At 43.0% G+C, this 21,036-nt stretch overlaps 1 protein-coding gene across 1 annotated transcript in view; it reads right to left on the minus strand.

Annotated features, from left to right (window-relative positions):
• ENTPD6 (ectonucleoside triphosphate diphosphohydrolase 6) overlaps positions 1-19,298 on the minus strand; it is a 166,134-nt gene extending 146,836 nt beyond the window's left edge. Inside the window, 3 exon segments of the mRNA XM_029594503.1 lie at positions 2,497-2,573; positions 15,934-16,250; positions 19,133-19,298. Of these exon segments, the coding sequence (XP_029450363.1) occupies positions 2,497-2,573; positions 15,934-16,186 (330 nt within the window). The 5' untranslated portion in view covers positions 16,187-16,250; positions 19,133-19,298.
• Positions 19,299-21,036: the final 1,738 nt, after the last annotated feature.

The raw sequence follows: 21,036 nt of genomic DNA on the forward strand, positions 1-21,036 counted from the left end.
TGGACGCGGGAGGATAATACCTATGTGGTCTATAAAATTGTTTCCTGGTGTCCCTAAGTATGGCCCTGCGGGTTACGGAAGGTACCTTTGACGCAGGGTTTCATGGTGGTCCTTTAACTTGGCCACTGCGCTTGAATTTTGTCTCCAAACAGGTTTTCTCCTGTGCATGGTAGATCTGCAAGCTTGTCCTGCACTTCTGGGCGTAGGTCTGAGGCCTTAAGCCAGGCCCAGCGTCTAGCACTGATACCCGCTGCCGAGACTCTGGAAGCTGGTTTCAAAAGAGTCGTAAGCAGCTCTCACCTCATGTTTACCTGCTTCCAAACCCTTTTGTAGGATGGTAGTTAAGGTTTCTTGATGTTGAGGTAACGCGTTAGCAAATTCCTGGACTTGTTTCCAGAGATTTCTGTTATATTGGGTTATGTATAATTGGTATGCAGCTATTCGCGCTATTAACATGGACCCTTGAAAGACACTGTGCCCCAATGCATCTAATGACTTCTGTTCCTTACCAGGAAAAGCAGAGGAGTGTGGACAGGATCTCTCAGCCTTCTTTTGGGCTGATTCCACCACTACAGAAAGATGGGGCAATTGGCTTTTCTGAAAACCTGGGGCTTGCTGGACCAGGTATGTAGCATCAGTCTTTCTTTCTATTGACTGGAGGCACAGATCTTGGATGGTTCCACAGGCGGGGCAAAAGATCAAGAAGAACTTCATGCACTGGTATTGCCATTACCTCTTTTGGAGCGACTATGAATTGTAAGACCTCCAGCATCTTCTGGCGTGCATCTTCCTCCATCACCAATGGAAATGGGATCATTTCAGACATCTCCTTGACAAAGCTAGCAAATGAAAGGTATTCAGGAAGAGATTGACGCCTTTCTTCCGGGGGTGAAGGCTCTGAGAGCAACTCATTGGAAGCTTGTGAGTCTGAGGATGCCTCCTCCCAAGGATTGTAGGGAGTTTCTTCCTTACCTGTTGGCCTGAGGGAGGAAGGTTGCCAGAGCCTAGAGGGCGAGAAGGCATCAATGGATGCGGCACCGGCTTCGAGGGAGGCGGTGCCGGCATCAAGGCAGATGAGGTGCCCTTAGGCACAGACAGTCCCCATGGCCCTGGAACGGGCTCCAGCATCGGTGGATCCCATGCCGGGATCGGGCCGGAAGTCCCCTCTTTGTCCTCCGAGCAAACCCGGTATGGGAATCAGGACCTAGGGAGGCCTCGATGGTCAACTCGATGCCAGCATGTCCAATGGCACGGGTTGAGTCGGCAGGGCACCGATGAGGGTGTCCAGGTGCTCGAGGAACGGTGCGAACATCAAGGGCACCAGTTCTGGCACCGGTGGCGACTTAAAGCCCCGGAGGGCATTGAGCACTGCCTCTTGGACCAGTCTGTACAATTCCTCCCTGAAGGCTGGCATTGATAGCACTTCGCCTCAACCATACAGGGTAGGGATCTCTTACTAGGAACCCCAAACCCTGGGGAGAAGGCTTAAAGGGATAAAAAGTTAGAAAAAAAATACTGGTACACTGAAGAAATTGCAGGTTTATTCACCAGCCACCATCTGCTAGAGACAGAGAAATACTGAGGAACTGCAGGTGGTACCAGGGTATATGAATCAGTGTTAGTTTTACTTTCTCTGTCTCCATCTGCTGGCATGGATGAATAAACAACCCAGGAGTCTGGACTGATCCGGGTACATACAGGGAATGCTGGCTGCCGAAACTGTGTCACTCCGTATACAACGGATGACTCATGACTTGTCAATGAGGGGGACTTCGTAGTAAAATGCACACTGAAATAGGAACACTTTCATTTGCGCTGTAGTTCCAGCAAGCAAAAGTAAGTAGCCCTGATGCCCTTGCTGTTGAAAACCTGCTGTTTTGTAAAGAAAATCCCACTTAACCTTCCTCCTGCACTCAAACGGAACATCCTGCAGGATTTTCTGTTCTTTAAAGTAGGTGTGAAGTATTTGTTCGTATTGGGAGTGTTTCACCCTTCATGGTGACCAGCTATTGCCATATTAGCACAGGCGGTTTCCCTGTGTCACACATTTATTATCTGTCCGATTAGCATTCAAGGAAGTCTCTTCACAAAACAGCAGTTTTTCAGCAGCAAGGGCACTAGGGTTACTTACTTTTGCTCATCAGAACTCCAATGCAAATGAAATAGTATGAAATACCCATACTATTTATACATTGCCCAATTTCTGATATATAGATATATATACACATACACACAAAGAGGCATAATTGTCCCCCCCAATTAAAAAAATACCTGTATGTAATATCATCCAGAAATGTGATGTACAATGAAAAAATGACATACCAACCAATGCAATGCTGGATTACATTACTAATGATGGAAGTCTGAGTGATATTGTATACCAGCTTATGTACTGTATATAATTCAAATGATGAAATGTACATGAATTCAGAATATATACATTAAGAAATGTTCACCATTTGGGAAAAAAAACAAACCCCAAAACAAGAAAATTACCTTGTCAGGATCATCAGAATAAGCAGATAGCCCTGGCTTCAAAGCTTTAAATGTTTCATGGGCCAGTTTAGGAGTCTCTGTGTGAGAAAAGGGAATGGTAAAACCACCAATAAAAATAAAAAGCATGGCGAAAATATGCATTATAGGGCTTATCCATTGGGGTTTCCCTGCGCAGGTTCAAATCCTGACGAATATGGCTGGGAAAGCTTGCTTATATTGTAGTCATGGCTGAGTGGTTAAGGCGATGGATTAGAATATGTTCATAATTGCACATTCTTGTATCTCGGCAATTAATGCTGAAAACAGGAAACTGGACAAAATTCATCTATATATGTAGCTGGTACAATATGAATTACATTTTTTATATATCTAGGCACAATAATCAGACAAATTTACAGAGATGTTTAAAAAAAACTGCTTCATCTAGGTGTTAAGCAACAATGTCTGTGAATTAGTCCAACCCAATTTCTATTGCATTATAAGATATACTTTTATATGAAACTGAAAGGAATCCACATGAATAGCTATTATGTCCATTAGAGAAATTTCCAAATTAACGTACTGCTACCACAGCAAAAACAGCAAGTGTCATTTCTCTTGGTGTGCCTTCATTCACGTCACAGATTCTGAGAATGTGAACGACATCTTAACAAGGATACAAAGAATAAAAAGATCCATTGTCTGAGCCTGGGCTCTACAACCACACGTGATTCCCCTTATAAACAAGGCTTTTATTTGCTTTGGACACATTCCACAGGCAGAAATTTTATTCCTAGGCAATTTACTCTTGGGTGGAATTATTTATAAACTGAGGCTGCTAAAAATTAAAAGGATGATTGTGTATTTGAGTGTTGATCTGCGTCTTAGCTAGAAATGCTCCCAGTCATATCAAATCTTTGCAAAATGTGGGTACAGTACCACTGAGAATCATTGCATTCACAAATTTCTGCAATAAAAAATTTTGCAAAGAGATTTGCTTTCTTTCAGCAGCATTTGAATTTACAACCAATTACCTGGATTCACCAGTCAGAAAGCTGCTACAGCACACTTCTTGTTCACATGAACAGCTGTGAGCAAGATCAATAACAAAAACAAACATGTTCTATTAACGATTAAAAATGTATTAAAATTTAGAAACTAAGTAAAGTACCTAGGGTTACTTAGATGGCCTAGCCACATTTTCTCAGTGCACTGGTCAATTTTAAAAAACTGACCAAATTGCATGAAATGCTGCCTCACTGGCAAAGATTTATTTTGCAGAAGGTATGATTTTTGGGTTATTTTATTTTTGTTTGTTTTGATATATATCAAATGTTTTGATATGTAACAAAATACACACACAAACATGTTATGATTGTTCATTGCTTTGGGTGATTTTTATCAGGAAAGCAATTTATAAATGCAATAAAATGAAATAAGGTGATGTTCTGTTCCTTTCAAGGACCATAAAAATGCAGACTGCCCAACAGAACAACTAGGTTTGAATCCTAGTCAGTGGCCCCCCATTTCATGTGGCAGATTTTTCAAGATTCTGTAGCATATTCCATAATTTTTCATATATTTTTATATTAAAATGTAATTTTTTTCATTAGAAAAATAAAGTCATTTTCTGATATTTCTGTGTCCAGTTTATTTAGCTCTTTACTAGAGGTAAAGGATCTTAGTGATTGGTGCAGAGGAGGAAGGAAGGGCAGGGAAGACATCTGAGGAGAGAAATGAAGAAAGGATCAGAGGTAGGAAACTATAGGGGGGGGGGGGAAATCAGAGAAAAAGGAAAGGGAACCAGGGAGGAATGATCTATACCACACCACTCCTCTCCCTCACCCCCAACATTGAGGGGAGTGAGAGAGAGGATCAATCACATCCCCTTGATTCCCTCTCTCACTATACAACACTTCCAGTCCCCTCAAAATCCTTTACTCCCTCACCTCCTACAATCCCCTCACTTCCCACCCCACTTTCACTACAAAGCACCTCTAAGCCCTAAAAACCCTTCACTCCCCCAAATCCCCTCAATCCTTCCCTTCATCATCCCCCACATTCCTCCAGTCCTCACTTACTTCCCCCCACCCCCAACATGCATCCCACCCAACCCCATCAACTCATAAGAACATAAGAAATGCCATACTGGGTCAGACCAGGATCCATAAAGCCCAATACCCTGTTTCCGATCCAAGACACAAGTACCCAACCATTAAATAAATCCCATGCTACTAATGCCGGCAACAATCAATGGCTATTCCCTATTGATTAATAGCAGTTTATGGACTTCTCTGGGATCTTTATCCAACCCTTTTTTAAACCCAGCTACACCACCTGCCTTAACCACATCCTCTGGCATTGAATTCCAGAGCTTAGTTGTGCACTGAGTGTATAAGAATTTTCTCTAATTTGTTTTAAATGTCTACTTGCTAACTTCATGATGTGCCCCTAGTGCATGTATTATCCAAAAGGGTAAGTAACTGTTTTACATTTACTCGTTCAAGCCCTTTCATGATTTTGTAGATCTGTATCATATCAGTCATCTGTTCTCCAAACTGAACAGCTCTAACCTCTTTAGCCTTTCCTCATAGGGGAGCCATTCCAAGCCCTTTATCATTTTGGTTGCCCTTCTCTGTACATTCTGCAGTACAACTATATCTTCCATCTCAAAAAAGATATAGTTGTACTGCAGAAAGTACAGAGAAGGGCAACCAAAATGATAAAGGGCATGGAATGGCTCCCCTATGAGGAAAGGCTAAAGAGGTTAGAGCTGTTCAGTTTGGAGAACAGATGACTGATATGATACAGATCTACAAAATCATGAAAGGGCTTGAACGAGTAAATGTAAAACAGTTACTTACCCTTTTGGATAATACATGCACTAGGGGCACATCATGAAGTTAGCAAGTAGAACATTTAAAACAAATTAGAGAAAATTCTTATTCACTCAGTGCACAACTAAGCTCTGGAATTCATTGCCACAGGATAAGGTTAAGGCAGATGGTGTAGCTGGATAACATCCCAGAGAAGTCCATAAACTGCTATTAATCAATAGGGAATAGCCATTGATTGTTGCCGGCATTAGTAGCATGGGATTTATTTAATGGTTGGGTACTTGTGACTTGGATCGGAAACAGGGTATTGGGCTTGATGGATCCTGGTCTGACCCAGTATGGCATTTCTTATGTTCTTATGAGTTGAGGGGGTTGGGTGGGATGCATGTTGGGGGTGGGAAGTAAGTGAGGACTGGAGGAATGTGGGGGGTGATGAAGGGAAGGATTGAGGGGATTTGGGGGAGTGAAGGGTTTTTAGGGCTTAGAGGTGCTTCCTAATAATTCCTAACATTCTGTTTGTTTTTTTGACTGCCGCAGCACACTGAACTGATGATTTCAACGTAATATCAACTATGACACCCAGATCTTTTTCCTGGGTGGTAACTCCTAAAAACAGAACCTAACATTATGCAGATATGCATCACCTAGTAGTTTCTCCACATTAAATTTCATCTGCCATATAACCGCCCAATCTTCCACCCCCCACATCCCCTCCAATCCTCCCCCACCAATTCTTACTCACTTTCCTCTTTTCCACAACCCCTCAGATCTTCTCACTCATGCCTCCCTCACTCACTCTCTCTCTCCATCCCCTCCAATCTCCTCATTCTTGCCCTTTACCTCTCACTCATTCTCCATCTCCCTACAACCCCCTCAGATCCCCTTACTCACTCTTGCTACCCTCCCCCCAGCACCCCTCACTCACTTTATTTCTCCCCATTCCATCTTCTCTCACCTGCATATCCTCACTCTGCTATCCCCTCCCCCTTTATGCACTCTCCCATAAGCTTTAAAGTAGGAACACAGAAGCCATATAGTATCTGAGACCGCCTCCTTCTCCTCTTCTGCCTGAGGTCAGTGTCTCACTTTGGACTGCAAGGGATACTATAGTACTGCACAGCACTCAGAGTCCAGCACCAAAGGAGGAGGACATGGTCTGAAGCGCTGCATTGAAAACAAGCCAGGATTGCATGGGATGGGGAGCTGGGGGGAGAGCTACACGGCCACTACCACTGTTGATGCTCCTGCCCATGGCAATTCCACGAAGATTGAGGAATTCTCTGAGAAGGCCTGCATTTTATGGCCCTTCCCATGACTCTGTGGGAAAGCAGGGGCCCTGCTCCAGGTTCTTTGGACTGGTAAGGGAATGGAGTAAGGGTTCAGTTATGTGGTATGCTGTGCAGCAACCAAATGGTTACTTATGGAAAAGTCTTTACCTGTGCATCCTTAATTAATAACTTGCTCTAGAACTATCCAAATGAGGGGGAATGCGGGTTCCTCTGCATTCCTAAACAAATAACATGTGATCTACTAACTAACAGGTATATAAAAGTAGCCTAGTGGTTAGAGCAGCAGACTGTGAATCCTGCCAGCACTCCCTATGACTTGGGCAGGTCACTTCACCCTCCATTGCTTCAGGTACAAACTTAGACCGAGATTCATCAAATCACTATAAATATAGCAAAAATAGTGCCCATGATAAAAAAGGGGCGTGGTTAGGCAGAGTAGCAGCCTGCCTCATCGCTTGTTGCGTCAGCGTGTGCCTCATCATTTTACGCCGCTAGCGTAAATTAGTGCATGGTAAGTTATTTTTTTCAGGTTATATATGCAGCCTTCCTGCAGCTGCCTCTGAGGGTGTGTCGAGGCATGGGTTAGAGGAGAGGAGGCTAATGGATTACGAGTTAGTTGTCCCGTTCTTCCTTCTGTTTATCTTCACTTTTGTCTGTGTGTGTGCAAGTTTTTGTTTGTTTGTCATATTTGTCAGTTTGTCTTTGTCTGTGGAGGAGGTATGTGAAGGGGGCGAGGAGGTGAGTGGAGGAGTGGAGGTTGTGGAGAGGATGGAGCGTGAGGCATGGGGAGAGAGGAGAGGAGATAGGAGGACAAGGGCAGGAGTGCTAGGGGAAGGAGATAGGGGCAGACGAGGATGGAGGGAGGACGGCAGTTGGGAGTGAGAGTGCGAGTGAGGAAAGGGAGGACATATCTCTGAAAGCGGAAGCAGCACTCCCTACTGGCAGCCAGGCAGGATGCCGCCCTAGTCTCCAGGCTATCAAATTCAGCGTCCGGAGAACAAGATGGTCATTGCAGGAGTCCTGCACCATTATGCCATGCTCTTCAGCAACCGGGCAGCCAAGACCTTGAAGGCAGCCAAGGGCCAGATCTGTAAATGGGCAGGCAGCAACAGATGTACACATCATTTGGCATAAAATACTCACAATACAAAGAAGCAAAGTGCACATCTGATGCCAAATGAAAAAAAGGTTACTAGCTGGCATTGGCACTTATGTCTTTTGTTCTGTTTCTACAGCTCTTGCCCATGAAGCTGCCAATCCCAGCCAGGAAGGCCCAGAGACCAGATGGGAAGCTCCAGGGACCATGCACCACCACCTTTGGAGAGGTCCTTCCTCATGGATGCCCAGATCCAAGTCAGCAAGGAGGAGGAGAAGGAGGAGCAGCAGCAGCAGCAGACCCAGGAGCCATTGGCAATAATGCAATGGCTGGGTTCACCCAGCCCACTCAATGTATGCCTCAACCTGTCTGTCTCATGGAGGAACAGAGCCTTAAGTGGGAGACTCCAGATTCTACACTACCTCAAGCCAGCACACCACAGCGCCAGCCCGAAGCACCAAGCGCTCAGCAGGGGCAGCCCCTAAACCCGCTCATGCCACTTTTGGAGGCCCAAATTCCAGCAATCAACCCCACCAGCACCAACAACATCCCTGCCACGAACAGAGGAGTCCATGCATAAGCAGCTGGACCAGCTAGAAAGGAGGCATGGAGGTTCACCTGCAATACATATGGGCAGAGCTAGTGTACCTCAGGAGGGCTGTCAACAGGCAAAACCAGATCCTGTGTGAGCAAACAGCTGCAAATTACCCCAATATAGACTGGGTAAATGTATCATCGGGTCACACTAGAGAGATAACGTTCCTGGATGGAATAAATGATAGCTTTATGGAGCAATTGGTTCAGGAACCGACGAGAGAGGGAGCAATTTTAGATCTAATTCTCAGTGGAGCACAGGACTTGGTGAGAGAGGTAACGGTGGTGGGGCCGCTTGGCAATAGTGATCATAATATGATCAAATTTGATTTAATGACTGGAAAAGGAACAATGTGCAGGCTCTCGTGCTAAACTTTCAAAAGGGAAACTTTGATAAAATGAGAAAAATTGTTAGAAAAAAACTGAAAGGAGCAGCTACAAAGGTAAAAAATGTCCAAGAGGCGTGGTCATTGTTAAAAAATACCATTCTAGAAGCACAGTCCAGATGTATTCCACACATTAAGAAAGGTGGAAAGAAGGCAAAACGATTACCGGCATGGTTAAAAGGGGAGGTGAAAGAAGCTATTTTAGCCAAAAGATCTTCATTCAAAAATTGGAAGAAGGATCCAACAGAAGAAAATAGGATAAAGCATAAACATTGGCAAGTTAAATGTAAGACATTGATAAGACAGGCTAAGAGAGAATTTGAAAAGAAGTTGGCTGTAGAGGCAAAAACTCACAGTAAAAACTTTTTTAAATATATCCGAAGCAGAAAGCGTGTGAGGGAGTCAGTCGGACCGTTAGATGATCGAGGGGTTAAAGGGGCACTTAGAGAAGATAAGGCCATTGCGGAAAGATTAAATGATTTCTTTGCTTCGGTGTTTACTGAAGAGGATGTTGGGGAGGTACCCGTAATGGAGAAGGTTTTCATGGGTAATGATTCAGATGGACTGAATCAAATCACGGTGAACCTAGAAGATGTGGTAGGCCTGATTGACAAACTGAAGAGTAGTAAATCACCTGGACCGGATGGTATACACCCCAGAGTTCTGAAGGAACTAAAAAATGAAATTTCAGACCTATTAGTAAAAATTTGTAACTTATCATTAAAATCATCCATTGTACCTGAAGACTGGAGGATAGCAAAAGTAACCCCAATATTTAAAAAGGGCTCCAGGGGCGATCCGGGAAACTACAGACCGGTTAGCCTGACTTCAGTGCCAGGAAAAATAGTGGAAAGTGTTCTAAACATCAAAATCACAGAACATATAGAAAGACATGGTTTAATGGAACAAAGTCAGCATGGCTTTACCCAGGGCAAGTCTTGCCTCACAAATCTGCTTCACTTTTTTGAAGGAGTTAATAAACATGTGGATAAAGGTGAACCGGTAGATATAGTATACTTGGATTTTCAGAAGGCGTTTGACAAAGTTCCTCATGAGAGGCTTCTAGGAAAAGTAAAAAGTCATGGGATAGGTGGCGATGTCCTTTCGTGGATTGCAAACTGGCTAAAAGACAGGAAACAGAGAGTAGGATTGAATGGGCAATTTTCTCAGTGGAAGGGAGTGGACAGTGGAGTGCCTCAGGGATCTGTATTGGGACCCTTACTGTTCAATATATTTATAAATGATCTGGAAAGAAATACGACGAGTGAGATAATCAAATTTGCAGATGACACAAAATTGTTCAGAGTAGTTAAATCACAAGCAGATTGTGATAAATTGCAGGAAGACCTTGTGAGACTGGAAAATTGGGCATCCAAATGGCAGATGAAATTTAATGTGGATAAGTGCAAGGTGATGCATATAGGGAAAAATAACCCATGCTATAATTACACAATGTTGGGTTCCATATTAGGTGCTACAACCCAAGAAAGAGATCTAGGTGTCATAGTGGATAACACATTGAAATCGTCGGTGCAGTGTGCTGCGGCAGTCAAAAAAGCAAACAGAATGTTGGGAATTATTAGAAAAGGAATGATGAATAAAACGGAAAATGTCATAATGCCTCTGTATCGCTCCATGGTGAGACCGCACCTTGAATACTGTGTACAATTCTGGTCGCCGCATCTCAAAAAAGATATAATTGCGATGGAGAAGGTACAGAGAAGGGCTACCAAAATGATAAGGGGAATGGAACAACTCACCTATGAGGAAAGACTAAAGAGGTTAGGACTTTTCAGCTTGGAGACGAGACGACTGAGGGGGGATATGATAGAGGTGTTTAAAATCATGAGAGGTCTAGAACGGGTAGATGTGAATCGCTTATTTACTCTTTCGGATAGTAGAAAGACTAGGGGGCACTCTATGAAGTTAGCATGGGGCACATTTAAAACTAATCGGAGAAAGTTCTTTTTTACTCAACGCACAATTAAACTCTGGAATTTGTTGCCAGAGAATGTGGTTCGTGCAGTTAGTATAGCTGTGTTTAAAAAAGGATTGGATAAGTTCTTGGAGGAGAAGTCCATTACCTGCTATTAAGTTCACTTAGAGAATAGCCACTGCTATTGGTGATGGTTACATGGAATGGACTTAGTTTTTGGGTGCTTGCCAGGTTCTTGTGGCCTGGATTGGCCACTGTTGGAGGCAGGGTGCTGGGCTTGATGGACCTTTGGTCTGACCCAGTGTGGCATTTTCTTATGTTCTTATGATCAAACATGCTAAAACGTGACGACACTGGTCGCAGCAGTCAACAGCGTGACACATGTGCTCACCCAGACCCTGCAAAGGATGCCTGAGCCGCCATCCATGTCATCCCTAGCATCACTGGAATCCACACCCCACAGCAGTCCCCAGAATGACAGACGCCCGAGGGGTAGGCCCCCAAAATCCATGCACCGCCCCCCCCCCCCCCCAAGTGGTAAGCCACAACGTGACAAGGGGCCATAAAACTACAAAAAAGTGGTGCCATGGAATGGCAAATAAAAGTTGTACCAACAATCCTGGCCCAGCACCTCTACAGAGTTGCTGTGCCGTCTAGATGGAAGAAGCCTGCTGGGCCCGTCCTCACTACAGGGTTGCTGTGCCAGCAGGCAGAAGAGATGGTCTACTGTCAAACATTGTGGTACATCAGTCTAACTCTAAAACCCTCCTCAATGCTCTGCCCATATTCCCTCCTCCTTGAAGTTGCCTCCAGTCACGGTCAGCTGCTGCCTCTTATCATATCTCATCTTAGCTCCTACTGCTGCTTCCTTCCTGCTGCGCTCTTTGGTCCTGATCCTGCTGAACTCTACTGCCTTGCCCCTTAGCCAGTTCCCTTGTGTGCATGCTTTTAACATGGTCTGTGTGGGAACCTTTTCGTAGCCATCACATAACTGGACTATCAGCTCCAACGTAACAGCTGTACTGTAGCTACTGGGGGTGCTATTTCTGCTTTCTATGTTCTTTGCTATAATCATGATTGTGGCAAAAGGATAAGATGCTAAGCCTATACATGCAATGATGCCATTTCAAACAATGTATGTACAGGTCTACATTGAATGTGCTGTGCATATAATGTACAATGTTTTGTGTTATTTGCTATCTTGTCCTTGCAGATTGGGTTTTACCTAAGAAGTTGGCTTGATTTCAAACATTGGCCTACATGTGTTTTCTAATGAAGTGGTCACCGGTTTGAAAAATATAGGTTGACTCCTTTGATTGTGTGGTTTTTGTGTAAAGGGTTCCTTAGGTACAAGGTCTGCCCTCCACATGACCTTGTATGCTAGAATGTCTTGGCACATTCCAAGTAATCACTTATCGAGCACGCAAGCCTATATGGGCTAGGCCATACAATTCAACAGTCAGCGTATGCTCCTAAGGAAGACAGCAAGAGCTAAAACTAAGGTCATTACTGGGGACCTTCAAGATTGCTTCTTGCTGCATTCTTCATACTCTTAGCTAACTCCTGCTTTAAATGGGCCTGTATGTGAGAAGGAAAAGTAGCTAGCTGGCGCACCTAGCATATTGTATATATGTAGACCTTGTGAAGTGTTAAGGGAAGTAATAGTCATCATCACACCAGACCTGATCCTCGGACCCCTTACTTGTGCCATGACTCAAAGCTATTTGTAAACCAACATTTGTAGCTTTCACACTAAACCAAATACGGCGTCTATTTGTGAGTGTTAGAATAGAGCGTCAGCTGCTGTGTGACAACTAGGGAGAAGGAGTGGGGAAGTAGTGTCTTGTCCAGAATGTCCAGAGGCGAAGAGTGTAGGGCCTAGAGGGCTGCTGCTGCTGCTTGGAACCAGGCAGACTTCCACAGACTGGCTGGCAGCCCTGTCTGGCATGGCTTGCGGATCTGTGTAATACATGTAGGGTAAGGAGGACCTTACAGGTAGCATTCAGATCCCGGAGGCAGCCCACTACAGGGCCAGTCAGTCAGTGGAAGTCTGTCCGGTTCCCAATAGCAGCCCTCTAGGCCCTGTGCTCTTCACATATGGACATTCTGGACAAGATACTATTTCCTTGTCACACAGCAGCTGACACTCTGTCCAACACTCAGCAAGTATACAGTGGTGTGGAAGGGAAAGGTAGCTTAGTGTACAAGTGACGTGCCTAAAGTGGTAAGCAAACCCTATCATCTACAGCAGATATGGCCGCACAAACTATGTATGCACAGGAAAACTATTGATCTACATATGCCCGAAAGAAGGTAACTGTGCACAATAAGATCAACTGAGAGGATGCTAAGCAGACCAGCAACTGCAAAAACATGGACTCAAATGAGACTTGTGCCAGGCCTCAGCCAAGTGGCAAGCAAACCAACTACTCACACACTCACACACCTGCACCCGCTACTTCACCACATGCTGCCACTAAACCATCATCATGGAAACCATTCAGCTGAATCAGGGCAACATCGATGCCATTACATGGTCCTTGCCACTCCACGTTCCATCCATCACAGCATTCCCACATTCAGTGGACAGCTTCTTAAACACCCACTACATCCCTCTCTAAAGTTGCAAGCCTCTGGGACAGGTTAAGCTCAGGGTAGCCTGCACAGCCTCTAATAACTGGACTAGTAGCCACACTTGAAGTACTAGGTGGCAAAGCATCCATGTGTGTGTGTGTGTGGGGGGGGGGGGGGGGGGGGACACACACAGTGTGCATGACAGGCAAATGTCAACTAATACGTGCAAGTAAGACTGCATATTTGATGTGTCATGCTGGCAACTTTCACACCTCCACCCCTCTCTCAACGCTATGGATAAACTGCAAGCATGCTTGGGGAAATTTTGGAGTACAAGGCATGAGGTCATTCATACTGCCGCCCATATGCTCAACTGTCATAGGTGCCCATTCTCAAGAGTGCAAGCACTCGATCACTGCTGTCCAAATGTACAGTGTGCAAAATGAATGCACACATACACTGCCTGCTCTGGGGTATGGATTGCTGTGGCAAGGGAGGGACCTCCGAGTGCAACACTATGGCCAGACACAGAGCTTGAAAGGGACTAACACACATCACTCACAGAGTTGCACACTCACGCACTTATCTTTTGCGTACGTACTACCTGCAGCACTTCCTGCACCTACACATGGGCAATGTGTATGGTTCCTGGAATGTTTGTCATCAAACCACATTGATGTCTGTGGCTGCTTTTTTCTAACTGCTAATGAGGTACTTTGAGTCCTTCCTCGGCACAGATTATCTAAACCTGCCCACATTAAACACTCCTCAAGGAATCGTAGCCTAGAGGTCAGAGCAATGGGCCCTGAACCAGGGAAGCCAGGGTTCAGTTTTCTCGCTAAATGCGGTGAATAACGTCTGCTGGAGGCATATATGACACCTTCTTTGAGATACTAACATGGGCTGTCAAGGGCTCAGGTGGCACCACATGGGTGTCTGGCAAGACACCAACACAGAAAGGCCATCAGGGCAACCACAAGACACTTCTGGGAGCAGTAGGCCTATACATTCATCACTATGTATCATTTACTATGGAAACAGCTTGTTGGTTCATTTAAATCACAGCTGACTACAGTTTCTCTAGCCATTCTGCTATACACAGAGCAGATCATTGACAGTGTAGGCACACACCTGCCCTGCTCAACACTGTCAAAGTGACATACACCACATGATGCTCAGCCAGGAGGATATCAGCTCTTCCTGATTCCCCACAAGTCATGACAGTCATGTTGATCAGCAAGGGCCTGCAAGCATGAAAGCACATAAACGTGTGGCGTGACGTCAGAAACCGAACTAATCTGCAAACTGTTTAGTGCAGGAGTGCTTAATGTATGTGCTTTAAGGGTGGTCACAGATCGCACCAGGATAGAAAGAGATACTAGCTGTAGCTAAAAGCAAAATACTATGCATATTTTGTGGATACATATATACATCCATACGGCCGCACCACATGCCTATCTTGGAGCCACAGTGGCTTGTCTTTACGTCACTTGTTTTGAAGAGAGATTTGTGTACAATACTAGTCTATCTGAAAAAGTCATCTTTTGGAAGTGTTATATAGACATGTTTTAGATTTGGAAAGACAGTAGTAAGGATTTGGATAAATTTGTTGAAATGACAAACTCTAGCAACTTACTTTGTCATACATCACTGTAAAATGTATCAATTTCATTTTTGGATATGCATATAGAGGTGCATGCAACATCGTTAGCGATGACAGTTCATCAGAAGCCAACAGATAAATACTTTACTACATAATTCAAGCTTTCATCCCCGTAAATTAAAAAATAATATACCCATTGGCCAATTTTTAAGATTTAGACGAATATGTTCAACAATAAAGGAATACAAGATTCAAGTGCAGATTCTTATAGAGAAATTTATGGCTCGGGGATATTCTCGATCAGTTATGAGGAATGCATACAAGAGGGCCTTATATACTAACAGAGAAAACCTCTAGAACCTCAGGGCCCTCTAGAATAGGGAATAGAACAGATAATTCTACTAGAACATCTTTTATTAAAGAAATTGTGCTAAAGTATTGGTATATATTATCCCCTTTGAATAACTTTACAGACCTCCTATCTTTGCCATAAAAAACGTAATTTAGGGACATATTTAAGTTGTCGAAAGAATGTAGACGATATAATAGATACTCAGAAAGGACAGGTGGCATGTGCATCCACTATTCACCAGCTATTTCTATACATTAGCTCTAAGTCTTGGCTATTTTAGTTCTCCTAAAAAAAAAAAAAAGTATCATAATTATCCATCCCAGAGTTAAGGCCCCTCAAATAGATTTGACAAACTATCAGGTTCTTTCCAAAGTTATCTATGTTCAATCCTGACTCCAAGATTCATGAGAGAAGAAATTATTGTATTCCTTCACTAGAGATTGTCCCAAAATGTTTTAGAAATGGGGCCTTACAGATGTTGGGTTTTTTTTTTTTTGTTTAGTGGTTCGGGTCCCCCGTGGGTAATTTAGTTTTTTCCACAGTTTGGGATTTTATTTTTTTTCGTTGTTCCCAAATTTCGTGTTAGTGCGCACAACACGAAATATGAATTTTTCTGAAATTTTGGAAAAGTTCCTTTCGTTTTTGGGCACTCCTGAACCATGATGAATTAGACAATTTTGTTGAAATTGTCCAATTTGTTTAAAACGAATACACATTTCTAGAAAAGAACACAACAGATCTACTCACATGCATTATAAAACGGTAAGAGTTCAACTGGTTTTTCCAAATACCTTTTGGTGTCTGTGTAAACCTGAAGACATGTATTCGGGTTCCAGTGCTTCCAGCATCAAACATAATGCCATAAAATACTCCATGATCAAGTTTCTTTTCTATTGGGTAGGAGAATTTGTCTTCTTCAGTTTCTGGAACAGTTTTTATTACATCTATAATTGGTTTGGTTTCTTGATGCCATTTTACATAGGCTAGGAATGTAATTACACATATAAAAAGAACAAAAACTATGGCCAATTTTGACACCTTCATGGTTTCATATTAACAAAATATATTGGTCCTTCGCAACAGATGCAAACATGTTGACCGCCAACATCTATTGAAAGAAAATAGAAATAAATTGAGCACTTTATGAATTATATCAATAGAATATTGTAAACATTTACTAAACTGAAATAATCGTGTATTAGGAAACAGTTCTCAGATCTTCCTGTGATGTAACCTAAAGCTGAATCATAATCAAGATAAGTTGGTCAAATAAAGATCAATAATCTAATATTGATTTTATATGCCATTGAAATGTTACATGGCAAAATGTGTTGTCAGTTGTTAAACTGAAACATTTGCAAATACATATTACAAGAACTGAGAATACAGTGACATTTTTGGAGAGAAACAACCAATCCTGCCTGTTTGACATCCATTTCATGTGAACTGTGGTACTTTTAGTGCTGGTTGTAAATGGAAGACATACGACCACAAATACTACAATGTACTGGGACATAAATTCAAAATGTCAAAACCGGCCAAAAGTCTTCCTCAGAAAAAAAAAGTCACATCACATTCCTGAGGATGCAACTAAATTCCAAAGTGCTCATTGAACAGAGACTGCAACCAAGCTTCTCACTTCGACAGGTATATCATAAAAATGTTATGGCATCTCAGAGAGCACACCCAAAAAGAATCTCAGTGACCTTCATCTTGTGACATGCGAGAGTGAGAAGGGTATAAACAGCTCATGTTATTTACAGTCCCTGTCGTGGCATAATGACTATTTAAACCAGAATATTGAACTTTTTAAGATATAAATGTCTTGTTTTCTTTCCAACAAGCTAAAACCAACAGATCAGGACATAATGACTCTACCAATATGTGGGAGCACTGAAAGGAGAGGATCACCTTGCTGGTGACTGAAAGGAATCAGTAAGTTTTTGCTTGGGACATTTTCTTTTTTAAAAGTATTGGGGCGAAGTTAACTATTTGGGAATATTATTTAGTGTATTTGTGCTTTTAACAGTCAGTAAGGCAGCGAATAAACAGAAGTTAGACTGTTTGTATTTTTAAATAGTCAGTCAGTAAAGCAGCTAGTAAGCAGAAGTTAGTGTTTTATTTTTTTTAAATATACAAAGGTAGCCAGAAGTAAGCTAGGAGCAGTGTATACCTAAATAAAAAGGTTGAAAAGTTCAGTTCAGTTACTCACCTTGGAAAGGTGTTAAGGTAGTGTGATTTGGTTTGATTAGGTATCAACATTTGCAAGCAGATTGTGATAAATTGCAGGAAGATCTTGTGAGACTGGAAAATTGGGCATCGAAATGGCAGATGAAATTTAATGTGGATAAGTGCAAGGTGATGCATATAGGGAAAAATAACCCATGCTATAGTTACACAATGTTAGGTTCTATATTAGGAGCTACCACCCAAGAAAGATCTAGGCGTCCTAGTGGATAACACATTGAAATCATCGATTCAGTGTGCTGCGACAGTCAAAAAAGCATTTAAACTGGCAGGCTTTCCCAGTTATTCTTCACTGTTAAATTACTATCTCCTTTTCTTCTGTTCCAAGTTGAAATATATCCCTGTTTTATTGTAACTGCAATTTTCCCTTCTTTTAGCACTTGTTAATGTTTTTTATCACTTTATTGTTGTTCACTCCTTGTTATTTGTAAACCGGCATGATGCGATTCCCTTCGCGAATGCCGGTATAGAAAAGACTCAAATAAATAAATAAAATAAATGTTGGGAATGGTGAATAAAATGGAAAATATGTCATAACACCTCTGTATCGCTCCATGGTGAGACTGCACCTTGAATACTGTGTACAATTCTGGTCGCTGCATCTCAAAAAAAAGATATAGTTGCGATGGAGAAGGTACGAAGAAGGGTGACCAAAATGATAAAGGGAATGGAACAGCTCCCCTATGAGGAAAGACTAAAGAGGTTAGGACTTTCCAGCTTGGAGAAGAGACGGCTGAGGGGGGATATGATAGAGGTGTTTAAAACCATGAGAGGTCTATAACGGGTAAATGTGAATCGGTTATTTACTCTTTCGGATAATAAAAGGACTAAGGGGCACGCCATGAAGTTAGCATGTGGCACATTTAAAACTAATCGGAGAAAGTTCTTTTTTACTCAACGCACAATTAAACTGTGGAATTTGTTGCCAGAGGATGTGGTTAGTGCAGTTAGCATAGTTGTGTTTAAAAAAGAAAGATTGGATAAGTTCTTAGCAGGTAATGGACTTCTCCTCCATTTATTAAGTTGACTTAGAAAATAGCCACTGCTATTATTAGCAACAGTAACATGGAATAGACTTAGTTTTTGGGTACTTGCCAGGTTCTTATGGCCTGGATTGGCCACTGTTGGAAACAGGATGCTGGGCTTGATGGACCCTTGGTCTGACCCAGCATGGCATGTTCTTGTGAATCAGAACATGATACAGCACACTGAGTGAATGGAGAGCCAACCCCCAACACATGAACATAAATGATTTAAATCATATTCCAGTGAATTTTCAAACGAGTTACATATGTAAATAACATGCTATCATAATTTTCACAAGCTATTTGCCTGGTGAACTTAAGCCTATTGATATGTGAAACACTGTTTTAAGCATGTAAAATACTTTTGAAAATTAGGCTCTTTGTGAGAAAAACTGGGTCCCATTATCTCCGAAACACATTAAAGTGGGGAAAGCAATTACATGGAGGATCATATCAGAAATAAATAACATTTTGCCTTACAAAAGTATACAACTATTTAAAACCATCCAAATCAAACATCGAAGCCCAGTCTAAAAAAATTCAACCAATATTTATAAGCACTAAGCAGCACATTTCCGACAAGAAGGAAACTGAGCACACTAAATCTCCAAACAGTCCCTCATAATAGAAATACGAAAAGCACCAGCATAAAGAATGGCATGAAAGCTAACATAACTATTGTAAAATAATTACATAAATAGACATTTTCCTATCCTACCCGTCTAGAAGCATCTGCTCCGAGACATCACAACAGGCATGCGGCGCGCCGAGCGCTTCCTGGACTCTCTCTCTTACCGCCCCGGCATCCAGCTCCCTAGCGCGTCTCACACACTACACGCAACCTGCCCCGCCCCCCAGACCACTGCCGTTCAGTTTCCGGCTGTTATTCAACGAAGGACAGACCAACCTCCCCGCACTCTCGTCCAGGTGCCAACGACACTCACCAACCACTCTCAAGTCAGATGTCCCCCGCCCATGCTGCGCTCCTTGCCCCCGGTTAACGGCGTTTGGAGGAGGAACTGTCGTGGTGACGTCGTTCTTACGTCGGTTGAAAATTCCTCGTCTGTAAGAAGGAATGTAACGAAGAGTGTTGGCGTGGGTTGCTGAGCAACGAAGCAGGAATCAGTGTCGTTTTGCACAGGCGCATGGGTTTCTATACGTGCTGTTGTGGGAAGGGCGGAAGGTATGTCCCGTGGAAGGGTGCGAGGTGACGCAATGGCTTGGAGCATGTGTTCTGGAATCTGGGATGAATTATAGCAGCTTGCATCGTTTTTACATTATAGGATGCAATGGTATGAATGGGTTTATTTTAAGTTTGAAAATTAGTAGATTATTTTTAATAGCCAGATTGTCCAGAAGTTAACTTGCCTAATTTTAAATGTTTTTGCTTCTCATTTATTTATTTTTATAGATCTGTTTATTGGTTTACAATTTTTCCTTAGGTATAGGTGTGACATTCTCTTTCACATATGCATACCCAAACACATTCCTCACACTCTTAACAGGCTTGATGAATACAGTACTAGTACGCGAAGAACAGCTGAGCGTTAGGGATAAGGAGAAGGCTATGGGGCTTTTTCTCTAAACCCCTCCTCCTCTCTGCCCTGGTGATCCAGATTCTCTGTCCCTAGTAACCCCTTCCGAATAAATTCCCCTGTGGTCCTTAAGCCCCCAAATTTATCCCTTTGAGCCCCTCCTCTCCATGGAAAATCACCTTCTCCAGCAACTCTCCTCTTCCTCCTCAGCCAATAAAATACTGGCCAAAATCAGCTGGCTCACTTCTGCTTTGGGGTGGGGGAGGGAGGGGCAGATTCTACCTACTGTAAGGTTTTTGACCATCCACAAGATGTCCCACAATTGGCCACACTGACCTCCTGATGCCATGACTGTTGCGCTGGAGGTGGGCTGAGGTGGGGTTGACGCAACCCGCAGGCGAGGGCCTATGGGTCCCCACCGTCAGCAGGTGGAGTGAGCTGAAGCTAGAGGCCACTGAGCTTCACCTATATCTATACTAGTATTCATCAAGCCTGTTAAGAGTGTGAGGAATGTGTTTGGGTATGCATATGTGAAAGAGAATGTCACACCTATATCTAAGGAAAAATTGTAAACCAATAAACAGATCTATAAAAAGAAATAAATGAGAAGCAAGAACATTTAAAATTAGGCAAGTTAACTTCTGGACAATCTGGCTATTAAAAATAATCTTCTAATTTTCAAATTTAAAATAAACCCATTCATACCATTGCATCGGGTTGAGCAGGTGGCGTAGTATTATCCTGGACTGGTCCCAGTACAGCAACCCAAGCACCAAGGAACGAGACTTGACTGAAGGTGCTTGAGCAGAGAAAGGCCGGAGCCTTAGGAGTCCAAGTCCAGAGGATAGGGACAGAGGCGTCACTGTCAAACTCGAATGAGGGCTGGTGGCAAATGGAATGTGTAGCATGCAATGTAGAACTCTGGACACAAAGGAGTCTATAGTATAGTCATCCATAGCAATGGTCAGGGCACTGAGAAGGCAAGCGTAGTCAGATGTAGCAATGGTCAAGACACGGAGAAGGCAGGCGAGGTCAGGCGTAGCAATGGTCAGGCTTGGAGAAGGCAGGCGAGGTCGGACATAGCAGA

The sequence above is a fragment of the Rhinatrema bivittatum genome, chromosome 3, assembly GCF_901001135.1.
Source record: "Rhinatrema bivittatum chromosome 3, aRhiBiv1.1, whole genome shotgun sequence".
NCBI classification, from domain to species: domain Eukaryota; kingdom Metazoa; phylum Chordata; class Amphibia; order Gymnophiona; family Rhinatrematidae; genus Rhinatrema; species Rhinatrema bivittatum.